Below are 13979 nucleotides of genomic sequence, written 5' to 3'. Positions count from 1 at the left end.
CTATGCCTTCTATGCCAGTGGGGTCGGAGGGGGAACATTCCCCTCCAGCTCCACCCTCCTGGATGGCTTAGCCGCTTTCAAATCCTCCTGCTTATAATTATTTTCTCCGGGGGGAAGACTACATACGTATAAAGCTGCTGGTTGTAGTAAACTGGCTTTGCTAAATAAACGTAGCACACAACATTAAACAACATGCAGGTAGACAGCGTACATACCTCAATGTCCCTGTCGAGGTTCTTAAACTGTTCCAAGTTTGACAGAGCCTTGATTCCTCCCCAGCAGAAGTTAGAGAGAAAGTCAACGGGACTGGTCACATTGGGGACTGCAGGAAATCGCAGGAGGAAGTCCAGCTCTAAAGGATCAATCTGATGGTTCATCAAAAGCACCTGCATACAGTACGGTATTATTTTACGCTATAATAATTATGCACAAGATTGTATATTTAGGTACATGAGTAAACTTTACAAGGAATGCTTATACTATAAGATATTAAGCCTAGCCTTGAAACCTCTAATACATGATCATCTTTGTACCTGGAATGTGATTTGAGAGGTAAAGGTGAGCTTGTCCCTCTCAAAAAGGCCTCTGGTGGTGTACACAAACACAGAGTACGTAATACTGTCAATAAGGTTCAGTATTCTCTGCTTAACATCATCAGATTCCTCAGCTCTCTCAATAGCTTTATGAAATACCACACTGAATGTCTGTAATGGAAGTAGAGAAAGGTGTAAAAAGAACAGGACTTCACAAAGCTTGCAAGCAACAAGCGCAAAGTAAATTGAACTAGGCTATGCATAGCACGTACAATGTGTCATACTGTATATACAACTGCTTAGAAAGACCAGTGTGCAAGTACCTTGAGTGAGAACTGGTAGAGAGGGTTGATTTTATTTAGATCATTAAGTATGAAGTAAAGAAGTGAGGCTCTGGCTGCAGCTGGTCGGTAGTTCTCTCTCGCCTCGTTGATCTTCTTCTCTGTCACCTTAGCTTCAGCAACCTACACACACACAAGAAGACGTTTGCTACAATCCCATGTTTAAAAACAATAGAGGAAGGTTAGTTTATAAACTAAATTAGAGTCAATAAACCACAGCCTTTTATCTGTTGTAATGCACATGGTAGACTACGCTTTCGACAGTACGTATGAGAATGTAGCACTATACCTTTTGCTCTATTTCAGCAGCAGTCCTCTTAGTGGTCTCCAGGTTCTCCACAAGTGCCGTATCACCAAGGAAGTTACCTCCAGCAGAAGATAGACGAGAAAGCAGAGAGTCCTCTAACTCTTTGAGCTTGATCTTAAAGTCGTTCTGCTGCTTTGTCAACTCCGCCTGAGTATATAATACAAAACAGCAACACACAGTAATAATAGGCACAAAAGAGAAATAGTAAATAATAAGTTTGGGGCTTTTAAATAAACAACGGATGTGTGAATTAAATACTGTCCAAACCACTAAACGCAAGAGTGCCATTCACGATTAAAAGGGCATACAGTGCTGTTGATCGATCTACAAAATGTATAAGCAATTTGAGTGTAGCTGTACATCTTGGCTTCATACAAAATGACCCCATCATCGTTGCATAATAATACATGATGTAGTTTTAATTATTACGTGCTAAAATCTATTTTACATACAACATGTTAACGTGTCACAACTTAGTTCTCTCGAGATCAGGTCTCTCAGTGGCAACCACCTCAGCCAGTAACTGCTCCTCCAGTCCGTCCTTGGTCACAGTGAAATTGATAAGTGTGGCCTGGGCCTGCATCTCAGGCTTGTAGTGAGGATTGGCCAATTTGGTCTTGGGTGTGGGGAAACAAATAAAAAGTTCATGTTTTGACAGTATATCTTAATCTCACAATCTTATATTAGCGAAGCCATTACAGTAAAACCTCGATTATCCATAGACAGGCCTAGCTGGTTATTTTCGAGGTACGATATTTTCGAGTTTTCGAGGATTGACCCAGAAAAACAAAAAGTGAGTGCCTCGAAAATTGGTTTACATCTGATATTGGAACCTCTCTACAGTAGGGGTGTGTCATTTGAACCACTATCCTCGAAAATAAAATCCTCGAAATGTTGTTGTTTGGGTAAATTAATCCGTGGAAAATTTAGTGCCTCTAAAATAATCTGCTATACAGTATGTGCATCAAGGGACGTGTGTCCCTTGATGCACATACTGTATAGCAGATGTTCAGAAAAATTACCAAGCCGATAATTGAGGTTCCGGATAATGGGGGGGCCGATAATCTACTGTACCACTCGCAAAGTTCACATTTAAGCATGTTTAATACTCTCAAAATATTCTAGTAATAAAAGCATTACCGGTGCTGATGCCTCCACCTGAACATTTGCCTGCAACATTTATACTGCATGCATCATGGGAAATGATCGACATGATAGTTGCTAAAAAGGAGTTCAAAATCCACTGGCTTGCTGCAGGTGCAGCTTTTTTCAGCTCTTTTCTCACTTTTGCAGCTACCAGCAGATTTTGCTACGCACCGAGTCTGAAGAGACTGCAAATGGATAACCCGAAAAGGAAGCTATATTTTGAAAATCCAAATTGATATAAGAAAACATTCCTAAAGCCTATAGCACTTCTCTTAATTGTACCAAGGGCCCTGACCCTTCTCTTTATAAGCCCTTGCTTGCACTTCATTGGTCAGTGAGCAGCCAGACAAACAGACAGACACACACACTATACCTCGCTTGCGCACAATGACACCATGCAAGGCATTAATTCTCAGCATCCTCACATTTACTCTCACACTAGAACTAGAAGCGTAAATACAAAAACTAGCATTGAATCTCTTCAGAAAAATTCGAACAAACGGGTGCACGTACGAAAGTGAAATGATAACATGTTTTGTTACGGTAACTAGTTTACACTGTTAAGTGATCTTGTGCTCTCACTTGTAGAATGAGCCTAAAGTTAGGATGACATTCAATCTCCTTGTCACCTATCTTGATATACTTGCCCTTCTTGATAGTGAGTCGTCCCAGTAGAGGGTCCAACACTGGGTCCACTGACTCACCAATATTCTCTAGTAGGAGACAGTCACCATTGCTCACAGCTCGCTCAATGGTATCCAGGTAGCTGGTTAGGAATACACATAAGAAAGCTCAACTGATTGGGTATTCACTCTAGTTGTAGTGGGATTTCGAAAACAAAACAAAGTCAGTTAACTTATTGGAATGCCTCTTTATATGGTATGTCACACTATAGTCTAGCAATCTTAAAACTTTCTTACGTACCCCTTCTGTCCAAGTCGGACAATCTGCAATTGATCCCCCTCTCGTGTCTTGATCCATTTGATATGCCTTGTAGCTGGGGATCAATCATGAGTGGCCAGCGCTCTGCATTTGTGAGGATAGTAGCATTCTCGACAGACATTCGATCACTGGGCAGCTTTTCATTGTTCCAACGAGCGATTGTGGCACCATCAGTGAGCAGGAAGAGGACATCCAGATCCTCAGTCATAGGAATGGTAGGCTATCCAATCCAATGTGAACATACTTGACCATACTGACACTCACACAACACACGTACCTGTATAGTCTTGAGGCACTCATCCATTTTGTCTCCAGTAGATAAGTACGATAGTTGCGTCCAAAACAGCCTACATACGACAGATAGGATGACGTTAGGAGCACGTCACCAGCCAATGTCATCGCCTCTTGTTTAAACTTCTCAATAGACTCCGCTCATCGCACTTTCTCTGAGGCAAGACCACCGACCAGTCTGTAGAGAGGGAGGGAACAATAACCTTTAGGCCCACACTATAAAACAATGTACAGCAACAAAGAGAACGAATTTAATACAAAGGAAAGCTGAGCAGTAAACAATTTTACATTGCTTTTTAGTGGGATTTAGATTACTTTGACACATCCACCGAGGCATCCGCAGTGCTTTCAAAAATGTACGCACCTGTTAGCTAGTGAGATAGTGCTGGCAGTGGCTTCGGCCTGTTGCTGACATCTCAGCTTTGCAGAAGTTGCCTCTTCAAACTCTTTCGTCAGCTCAGCCAGGTTGTCATCTAAATCCTACAGTGAGGATAAATGTATACACCCACATTCATTCTAGTGGCTATAATATAATTACATATTATACATACATTGTAAGTAAGCACACACTAAAGTAGTTGTCAATGATCAACTTGTCTCCCTTTATTTTCCCTTTATCTTGGAGAGTTTCTCCTGTGCTGCTGCCAGCTCAGCATTAGCTGCAGCCAGTGCCTTCCTCTTGGGCTCCACATCACAGAACACCTCAAAGAACCCAACAATGTTGATAACCCACCAACAACCCTGAGAAATATCAATTTGTGAATTTAAAATCAGCATCACTTCTGATTTGTTACAGTTCAGCAAGCTACATGCTAAAAAAGATTACCCTACGAAAAAATGGACAACTCTTATTATATAACGAGCACTATTATATGGAAAATAATAATTATAAGTTTGGCAATAATTATAGTTTAATTATCTGGAACCTCGATTATCCGGCTTGGCAATTTCCTCTGAAAGGGGCGTGTCCTTTAATGCGCATGAGCAATTAACAACTGCATGTTACTATGGACACAGGTATGTTTATCTGTTGCATGTGCATACTCCCGTGTGCAGTTTATCTATTTAAGTGGGTGGATCAGGGCGTATAGTTGATCCTTCGATTATCTGGTTTAGTCTCGGAGGGCATGGCCAGACTTTATTTAGTTATCCAGTCTGGAACCAAGAACGTGTCCAAAGGTCTAGACTACTTTAATGAGAAATTTCCGTAAATTATCGCATAACAGTAGACTTACATTAATGATTGCCAATGACTAAACTGACAGAAATGGTACACAATGTCTTTCAGTTACATGTAATATAATACCTGTTCTGTTGAATAACGTAGCAACAAAATGCTCATCAAAGAGATGTGTATCATAGTATTACATTAGTGTCCTGAAAGAAATTTATTCTGAATGTTCAAAATCTCAAGTTGCAAAATCTGCTAGTATAATACATGCACTGGAGTACATTATTTTTGTGCAAATTTTGTAAGTTTAATAATGTCAGTCAGTAATTATATAATTATGTGAGCCAATGAAATGTTTAGTTATCTTCGTCCATAATGGTGAAAAATAGTGGGAAATGATCGACTATTAAGACCTACAGTATAAAAAAATTACTGATATGCGAACGTTCTCGGACAATATAGACAGCCCCCTCTCCTCCCCCCACACACCTCACACTCCACTCACTTATTTGATGATTCGAGCATAATTTTATTCACTCACAAAGGGTGACAATAAACCAGTCTTTATAAGATGAGTTTCTATTTGCTAATTATAAAAGAATAAATGTCTACACTGTACTACTACACATTCTGTAAATATTTCTACTCTCTGCATGCACTGGATGTCTTTTTGTGCATACAGTAAAGAGGGGCGTATTTATGAAACAGTTAAGCCCCCCCCCAAATAAGAGTTCTGCAAAAAAGGGGGGGGGGGGGCGTAGTTTCGGGTGAGTACGGTAGTACCGTCTTTCTTCTAATTACAGCACCACTCTAATAGAAGTGCCAAGTCAATTGAGCGCCAAGTAACTTTTACTTTTGCTGGTGCTTAGGTAATTAGTTATACCGCGGCCTTTAATCGAGGTGCTACGTACAACTGATCTATGATAGCCTCATGGAAACAGCTACTAGTACTCTACGTTCTATTGCTAAGCGCCAAATTGGAATTACAGTTTTTCATGTTCTATTTGTACGCCACTGGAAAATCATAATTAATTTTAGTGGTGCTGTAATTAGAAGAAAGATGGTATAATTATACGTAGCACAAAATGCAACTACTGTATAAGGGGAAATTTGGTGAGTGATTTGGCAGATTCTACACCAAATTTAAGCGGCGAACATTCGTAATTGAAATAGTAGCTACGCCCGAGAGAATTTGGTTCAAATGGCTTATTCGCCAAATTTTTCCCATTATGCGTGTATTTGTACTGGCACTAGTGCAACAATAAAGAAAACACTTGGCCTTGGAAAGAGGCTACCGTACTTATTCGATTTAAGGCGACCCTCCAAATATGCGATACCCTCGAGGGGATCTTAGGCACTCTAAAAAGTAGCGACTGCTGCGTTGACAATCATTTTTTTATGTCGTGTCCTAAAATAGAGGTCAAACCATAGCCTCAATTCCAGGCCGCTAGATGCAACCCTCTAAATATGCGATACCAGGACTTCACACAATTCTTCAACCTCAAAACGAAACAACCTCTGGCTTCAATTAAATCGAATAAGTACGGTAGCGACAAGAACGCAATTTCACAAACTGATCATGGGGGACTTGATACGTACATTTTTAATTAAAAGAGCCATAAAGTTATGTTCTTAGAAACATTCTGCATGGTCTACACAACTGAATTGCATCTGGAATACCTCTGATCCACTGACTGAGCTTGAGGAGGCTAGCTTGACTCCATAGATCTACACAGCTGACGCACATGTGCAGAGCAGGGTCTTTACAGCCTAGCCGCGTAGAGTCTTAGACTAAGATGACAATTTTGTCAGGAGTGATCTTTACCAAATTCGTATTAAAGAATCAGATTCACTCACAGAAGATAGGACTCACCTGTGGCAGTGAAACCTCTTCTCAGTAAACTGTGATACCAGTTATCATATTATATCAGCCATTGGACTTGTAAAATAGCATCGATCTAGAGATACTTCAGGTGTTCAGATGATCGAGACTAAAGTGAGAGACTCGCCCATCGACTCTGTGGTGGTCTACCAAGATCGTGCCGACGGTCAAGAGAGGTTGTCAGTTCATCTTGCTAGATCTACTGGAGAGAATGGGTTCCTACCACGCCCAGATACAATCAATACCAGGCCGTATTTTTCAACTTCGTTCAGCTCCTCTGACCTGACAGACTAGTGTCGACCATGTCACGTACCAGAACTCTGTCAGGTGGGTGTTTAGTTGTGGGTGTCTTGTGTTCTATACAACGAGTTGGAGTTGTGTAGTGTCTAAATCTAGCGGTTGGGGTGGTTTTTGATTACACATTAGCTTACAGGGTACCGTATAAGCTCTATTTAATGCGCCACATTAAAATAATTCCGCTGGTAAAAATGACCGTATTAGGAGGTTGGAAAAGCTGTTTTTTTACCTCCAATTAGAAGGCGGCCCTCTAAAGAAACGCCATCCAACCTCAAAACTAATTTTCCACCTCTGAATACAGCTACCTGTTACTAGCGTAATTACTTATACGGTAGTCTCGATCCAGAGTCTGGCTTGCTACTTATAGCCTATATATATAGGGGGGGGGTCATTAATTATATACACTTCTATGGTATGGTGCATGGCAAAGTTTTTTGCGGGTGGCCCATGCCTTAGCTATAAACTACAATGAAAGTACACCTCACCAAATGGCTTCTATCATTTGCATGAGGTTGTTTGACTAATTATAAAATTCACTTTCTCCACAGGGAGCTAGGGCAAGGCTGTGATCACTGATGTGATATACTCGTCAAAGGAGAGCTCCAATGATGAACTAACAACCACTGGTAGTAAAGAGGAGCTTGAACGCATCAAGGTGTGGACTGGTGTACTGTATTGTTTGTGCACTATGTTGAGCCAGCTTCTCATCCTTTTACCTTCACATAATATTATCTTAGTGTGTAAACTCTTTATAATTTGACATGCTGTTATACATCAGCAAAATCATTGTCCTATTTTGGCCAACTGTAACTGCACAATCTGATCGAGTGGTGGTACGCACATCAGTCACTGTATTCATTACCGAGTGTTACCGTATAGCGGCTTGTATGGTGGAAATGTTTGTTTAAAGAGCAAATTAAAACTACGCAGTTATTCTACCGCAACGTCACTATCCTGAGCCTTACACAAATTAAATTAAAATACGATGTGTAATTCGTACAAAAATTTGCATCGACGAAAATTACCTGCTTACGGTATACCACATTTCCCGAGCAATTAATGTGAGTCTTATGATTACACTGCGTATAGATACATGTACAAAAAAGACTCATTGTTCAAAATCTAAGGCTTTTTATTGTATTTAGTTGTTTAGATTTGTTCATTGTTTAGATTTGTTCATTATTTTGTTATTATATGCATGTAGTTCACTTGTGTTCCCACCATACGTACAGGAAGACGAAGAGTTTGGATGAGTTAGCTGCTATGGCTCCTCTGTCACTGGCTAGAGCAAGCTGTGTACAGTCATCAGGGGAAAAGGATCGATCTTCTCCCCCACCAGCTCTTGAGGTTGCTGTAGCTGAGGTACACTGACGATTATTAATTAGTGAGGTTTTGTGGAGCTGTTCTGAATATTTGGTACTGTAGTTTGATAAATTTGAGTCAGCTTTGTGATCTAGCTGGATGTTACTAATAAAAGAGCTTCTCTGAGACTACCGTATAACAGGTTATTTGTGTAATTTGGTGGACATTTTCTTATTGTGGGCATCATCTGAAAATTAATGCGCAGTAGGTTCTATGTACGCACATCACAGCTGTAGGAATATTTTTATAATATTAAATTTGGTAGTTCATGCGAACATTTGGACACAGAAAATTACCCGCTATACAGTATAATTATTCTCGACCCCACCTAGACAGTGTTGGATCCAAAGGGAAGAGCTTATTCCCCCTCTTCATTATAAATAGACTATGACTCATGCCAAATAGGACTACAGTAATGATCAAGTAGATCTGGAAGCCTGGTCTCCAGCTGCATGGAACAATTTCTAAATCGGCCCCTATCACATAATATTATACTCTCGAAACATTTACCTTAACAGATGACTACTGGATTGTTCTGCAACACGTATGCCATTCCCAGAGCCACAACCATCCCAGCTGACAGCACTGAGCACAAGGTGGCCGGTTGTGTATGATGTGTAGCACTTGGAATCGTAGCTGTATGCATTGTAAGTAAGTACTGTCAAATAAAGACGTATTGGTGGCCAGAAGCAACTTTCTAAAATAGTTTCTCCGCACACTCTGTTTCCACACTAAAAGTAGAGAATGTATATCTATACACTCAACAACACTGGATTGGTACCTACTGTACACAGGTGCTGATAGCTCTGGTTGACCTGGTCCCTGAGCTGACGTACAGCTCTGTCCCTCGACTCTCCCCTCACTCCTTCCTGCAAGCCAAGGCTACCAACTCCTCACCATACACCATCCTGGCTGGCCGGACCAGCCAACGTCTTCCTGGATAACAATTTTATCGCTAAGGTGAGCATGCAATGGTAGATCACATAAATCTGTACAGTAGATTTGCTGTTTAGTTATTTTTATGTGCTCACAGCAACTGTTTGAGTTATTTTTGTTTTTAATTAGAAGCTAGAAAAACATAGCACTCTCATATACAGCTTCAAGTAGGTGACCCTTGTTAAGTAAATAACTTATCGTTTATTATTTTTGTCCCATGTACGTACATCTATAGTACTGTATTAAAATGTACGTAATCTGTTCTTCTCTCCACAGTCGACGATCGTATAGCTATAACAATAATTATTTGTGTCTCTTGTGTATATCAATGTCTGTTTCTCCCCTTCACAGTCGACAATGAGTGGTGTGTATCCGAGGGATGAGTTTGTGAGGTCCCTGGGAGTAGACCAGTCGATCTGCATCACTGTGAGACCAGTGGCCACAGTGCACAACACTCGCACTGCCATGCTGGGAGGGGCAAAGACAAACACCATCACCTACACTCACACTTTCCTGGTCAAGAACACCAGAAGTGACTCTGTTAACATAAAGGTCTCAGAGCAAGTGCCTCTTAGCACTGGATGATAGAATCAAGGTACAGCAACTGTCTAGTCTGTGTTTACATGCACTGTATTGTACATGCTAATGTACACTGTGCATTGTGTATTTGCATGCGTAGAACACTGTACATATTTTACTGATACATTAATAAACGCTCTTGTTCTCTGTCTTCAGTTGACCCTACTGTGAGGAAGCTGGATGAGAAGTGTCTTCTCCCGTTTGGTCATGCTCAACTCAACAAGTCTCACAACCTGTAGTGGTATGCAGCCGTGGGGGCCGGCTCAGAGTGTGAGCTCAAGCTAGTCTACACTGTAGAGCACCCGGCACAAGATGGAGTCCATGGACTGTTTTTTATTTGTGTGAACTTGTAATCTAAATTTTTAGTCTGTTTGGAAAATGTTATTCAAAGTATGCAATCAGGAATTTAGAGCAACAATATTCATCATCTTGTGTAAATGACCACTGTTTGTACACGCCTTGGGTACACGTGCCCTCCTCCAGTCACTGAACACGAGGTAGCTGTTGGCAGGCCCCCACTCCTTTAAACTGCTATTGCTATAGACAGAGAGACAAGAGAAGGTTCATACAGGTACAGTATAATGGGAAAAGATGGCATGAAAAAAGAAATTTGAATGTTTCTAATTCGTATTTATTAATAGATCTAGGCTTATACCCCAATACCTCTAAAGTGACCCTCTAAATAATTATACGAGCTTAATTGTCTGACCTCTAAAATTAGTGACAGCTGGGTTGATAACGTTAATATAATTATAGCCACACTTTGCCTAGCGCCTAGCCTCAATTCTAGTAGGCTTTTTTACGAGGCGAATAGATTCCACATAATTGTTTGACCTCCAAAAGAATTAAACCTCGATCTGGCTTCGTAAAAGTAGATATAATTTATTTAATTGTACGAACCATAATTATAGCGGGTAATTTTCGAGGGCCCAATCTTTTCGGATTTTGTGGATTTCACCAATGCCGTACCCGGGTAATTTTCTTGGGGTAAAAATTTGAACAGTGGTGATTTTTGTGAGTTACGTGCACTGCATTGCATGTGTTCTAGTAACCACACCTACGTTGTTGTGGGTAACATTTTTGGTAAGATCATGCAGCTTGCCCACGAAGTAACACATTTTTTTACCCTACAAAAATAATACGGATACATGTAAGTCCCGTAAAAAAACTGCTATACTTTAAAATAATATCCATAATTAGACACTCGAAAAGCATACCCGCTATACGATAGATCTACAGCAGCCCTCATATAAAATTGACGTTCCGTACTAGCTGTTAAATGTTGTTAAAACGTTTGTGTAGAACTCTTCCAGAAGCGGAAGGGCCAGCTTATTGAAATTTAAAACGGCACGGAAATTACCCGTTTTCATTCCGTAACAACAATAGCACGTATATGCTGATAACGCTCGGTTGCTGGCTGGCTACAGTGTTTAATACATCAAGATTCGATTCTTTACAGACAGCTACAGAAGAGCCCCCTATGTCAAGCGAGCTAGTTACTAATTTCATTTGACATGATGTTTTAATGATACATGACTATAACATTGCATGGTTTTACATCGGATTGGCAGTGGGTTTGCCCAATATTTTTGAACTGCTCTATCTCTGCAGCCAATCAAAAAACTGGCTGGACAGATAGTTTGTTTAGCCTTTTCTCTGTTTGCATGTCTCATTGTATTATCCATGAATGGGAACTAATATTGTCATTTTAAAAATTGCATGTTTCCTCGTCCTTTGTCTGACTAACTACCGTGACCCTTTGCGATCTAACTATATATTGCGTTCTGGCAATGTACCGTATTTACTTGATTAAACGCCTATCTCGTTTATAAACACCCCTCTTAAATAATCGCCCGTGTATGGGGCGTGGCACTGTGGGTGGAGCTGAATTAGCACGTGGAACCAGCTGAAATAAGGGCAGCATAGAATAAATAGATACTATTTATGATGGCAGAGAGGACACAGAGGGGGAAACACCACTCCTACGACTTAAGATTGATTCAGAAGCTGAGAGCTGTGGCAGCAGCCAAAAAGAGCATAAATAACTGCTGATGAGCAAGAGTTTGAAGTAGACAAAACAATAAACGCCTGTTTCGAATAAGCGCCCCCTCTACAGATGCTGCTAGGTGTTTAACATTACAAAGTTTGCAAATGTTTGATGCTCGCAAAACAAACATTCTAGTAATACGGTAGTAAGTATTAAGTAAGTAAGTCTTGCCCAGCATTTTCTCCATATCCAGGACGTTCTGCACAGGGTTTCCAAACGACTACAATCTGGATTACAAAGCTCTTCTTCAGATTTGCGATTGTTTCCATGAGCATTTCCTCAGCATTTCCACAAGGTAGATGACCTCTCAGGCTCTACTTCTCTTACCTAGACAATTTCGCCATCTCAGCATTTAATATGTTGTGTCGTGGCCACTAGATAGGTGTGGCTGAGAAACCGTGAGTGTAGTGCATTTTCAGGCATAATAATATCTATGTAACATACATGCTACATAGATATTATTATGCACTGGCTAGATATCATAGGCATAGGCCTCCATGCTCTTGAAATACTGCACTTTAAAATGGCTGTCCTTTAATACTGATGCACAAACTCATTATACAGTATAATCGTCCTGTCTTCTATATAATCTTGAACTTCTGTACTGGCTTCTTGACATCCACTTAGTATGCACACAAATCTGAAAAAGAAAGGGATTTGCAATGTGATAGGATTGGCCGCTGAAAACACCAAAAAGCGTGCATGGTAACAAGAAATCAAATGAGAGCATAGTCATGAACATGTACAATTTAGTGTTGATACGTTACATCATGCAGGAGTGCGTGCACTCCTGGTTACATTAATATTAGCCTCGACTCCAGCCCCTTCAATAGTGGGCCTGGTATTTACTTTTGGCGCGTGGGTGGACAATTAATTTATTATTAATTTTATCGTATTTTATCTCATTGAACGTTTATTTTATCTTATTGAACGATTGTGATAAAGAACAGAAAAAGGAGAGCTAACTCTCTGTATATGCTGTAGACAGAGACAGCAAAGTAAAACCTCAGCTCTGTAGATTTATCCATTAACTTGAGGCTCGGATCAGATACACACTCAGGCGACAAGTCAATCTTATAAGAAATTAAATGTGGATAAGCTGTGACGTAACATAATGTGAGGACTACTTATTGATTTACACAATAGATTTACCATTGAAAGCACTATCCATTAATACACACTCAAGCAACAAGTCCCTCGGATCGGATATGGATACACATGTACTGAGGCGACAAGTCCCTCGGATTGTAAACACATTCAGGCAACACATTTCTTGGATCAGATACCACGTACTTACTCTGTGACCAATCAGTTTCGGCAAATGTCACAACAATGCTTCCTTTCAGAGAGAATGGCACTGAACGTCAAACAGACACACCAACACTTGAAGATGGCTTCACCCAGAGAAAAAAAGGAGAAATCACCATCACAACACTTCTTTCAGAGAGAGGTGCACTGGTCCTGTCAAGCTTCACATCAATCAAGAAAGGGAGAGTCTGGAAAGCAGATGGACTTGCCATAGCCGGTCGGTACGGTACCCACATAAACACCAGCGTACAGACACTTCAACGCCTCCAGCTGCTTGTCTTTCAAGACTAGACCTGGTTTTCCAACACAGGATAACGCGTACGCGAGAGCAGAAGAGAAGGTAGCAGCCATTACAACTTGGACTAGATTTCTTTTTTCAATGACATTATAAATGAAACGGATATCAATGTTTTACAACTAAATGCGGAATAAAAATACTGATAAATATACTACAATTTACGATTACCAAGATTCTTGGTAATTCTGGCGCATGCGTAAACAGTGTAACTTACTATATGCTAGTTTGTTCTTCATATCTTTACCTTACTTAGATTTCGATTTATATCTGTCTACCCGTTTGTACTTACCTTACCTACTCGTTTCGCCATAAAGGCTTAAAAAAAAAAAAAAAAAAAAAAATGTTTACCATGCAGGCCGCCTTTCCCTGCGGCCTGTAATCGAGGCTACATTAACATTTATAAAACTCTATTAGACTGTGTTCCAGATCCATCTACCAGCTTCCATCCACCACATCATCATCCATGCGAATGGATGGACTGTATGCCTGTGCTCAAAACTGTATTAGGACAATCAATGCATCACAAATCATCATGATTA

General features: G+C 40.4%; 4 protein-coding genes across 7 annotated transcripts in view; 2 read left to right on the top strand and 2 right to left on the bottom strand.

The window, feature by feature from the left end:
- The window catches only part of LOC135344344 (dynein beta chain, ciliary-like), a 159880-nt gene that overhangs the window by 5851 nt on the left and 140050 nt on the right, over positions 1-13979 (bottom strand). For 2 of the 3 annotated variants that reach the window (XR_010397420.1, XM_064541522.1), the window contains exon 75: positions 216-386. The exons of the other annotated variant lie outside the window; for it this stretch is intronic. Coding sequence is in view for 1 of the 2 variants with exons in the window: in XM_064541522.1 (XP_064397592.1) it covers positions 216-386 (171 nt within the window). In the remaining variant the exon portion in view is untranslated. The remainder of the gene's footprint in view (positions 1-215; positions 387-13979) is intronic. 3 annotated transcript variants of the gene reach the window in all.
- Positions 2360-5041, bottom strand: LOC135344360 (dynein beta chain, ciliary-like). 2 transcript variants are annotated; one of them, XM_064541565.1, is made up of 5 exons: positions 3925-5041; positions 3547-3738; positions 3248-3489; positions 2910-3093; positions 2360-2512 (listed from the first exon to the last, which is right to left on the bottom strand). In XM_064541565.1, exons 2-5 carry the CDS (start codon positions 3571-3573, stop codon positions 2375-2377), a joined length of 591 nt encoding a protein of 196 aa, XP_064397635.1. In that variant the 5' UTR covers positions 3574-3738; positions 3925-5041; the 3' UTR covers positions 2360-2374. The 2 variants fall into 2 exon arrangements, with proteins under 2 accessions (XP_064397635.1, XP_064397636.1); XM_064541566.1 differs by lacking the exon at positions 2360-2512 and having other exon boundaries at positions 2799-3093; positions 3925-5033.
- On the top strand, positions 6539-9700 carry LOC135344363 (uncharacterized). The gene is made up of 6 exons (XM_064541571.1): positions 6539-6940; positions 7459-7565; positions 8143-8272; positions 8791-8868; positions 9067-9232; positions 9560-9700. The coding sequence occupies exons 3-5, from the start codon at positions 8174-8176 to the stop codon at positions 9214-9216; spliced, it is 327 nt and encodes a 108-aa protein (XP_064397641.1). The 5' UTR covers positions 6539-6940; positions 7459-7565; positions 8143-8173; the 3' UTR covers positions 9217-9232; positions 9560-9700.
- The window catches only part of LOC135344350 (ankyrin-1-like), an 86828-nt gene continuing 82792 nt past the window's right edge, over positions 9944-13979 (top strand). Inside the window, exon 1 of the mRNA XM_064541558.1 lies at positions 9944-10358. The gene's annotated coding sequence lies outside the window, so the exon portion shown is untranslated. The remainder of the gene's footprint in view (positions 10359-13979) is intronic.

The sequence above is a fragment of the Halichondria panicea genome, chromosome 11 (assembly GCF_963675165.1).
Source record: "Halichondria panicea chromosome 11, odHalPani1.1, whole genome shotgun sequence".
Taxonomy (NCBI): Eukaryota; Metazoa; Porifera; class Demospongiae; order Suberitida; family Halichondriidae; genus Halichondria; species Halichondria panicea.
The sequence above is the reverse complement of the archived record's forward strand: the minus strand, read 5'-3'. Positions and strand labels throughout refer to the sequence as shown.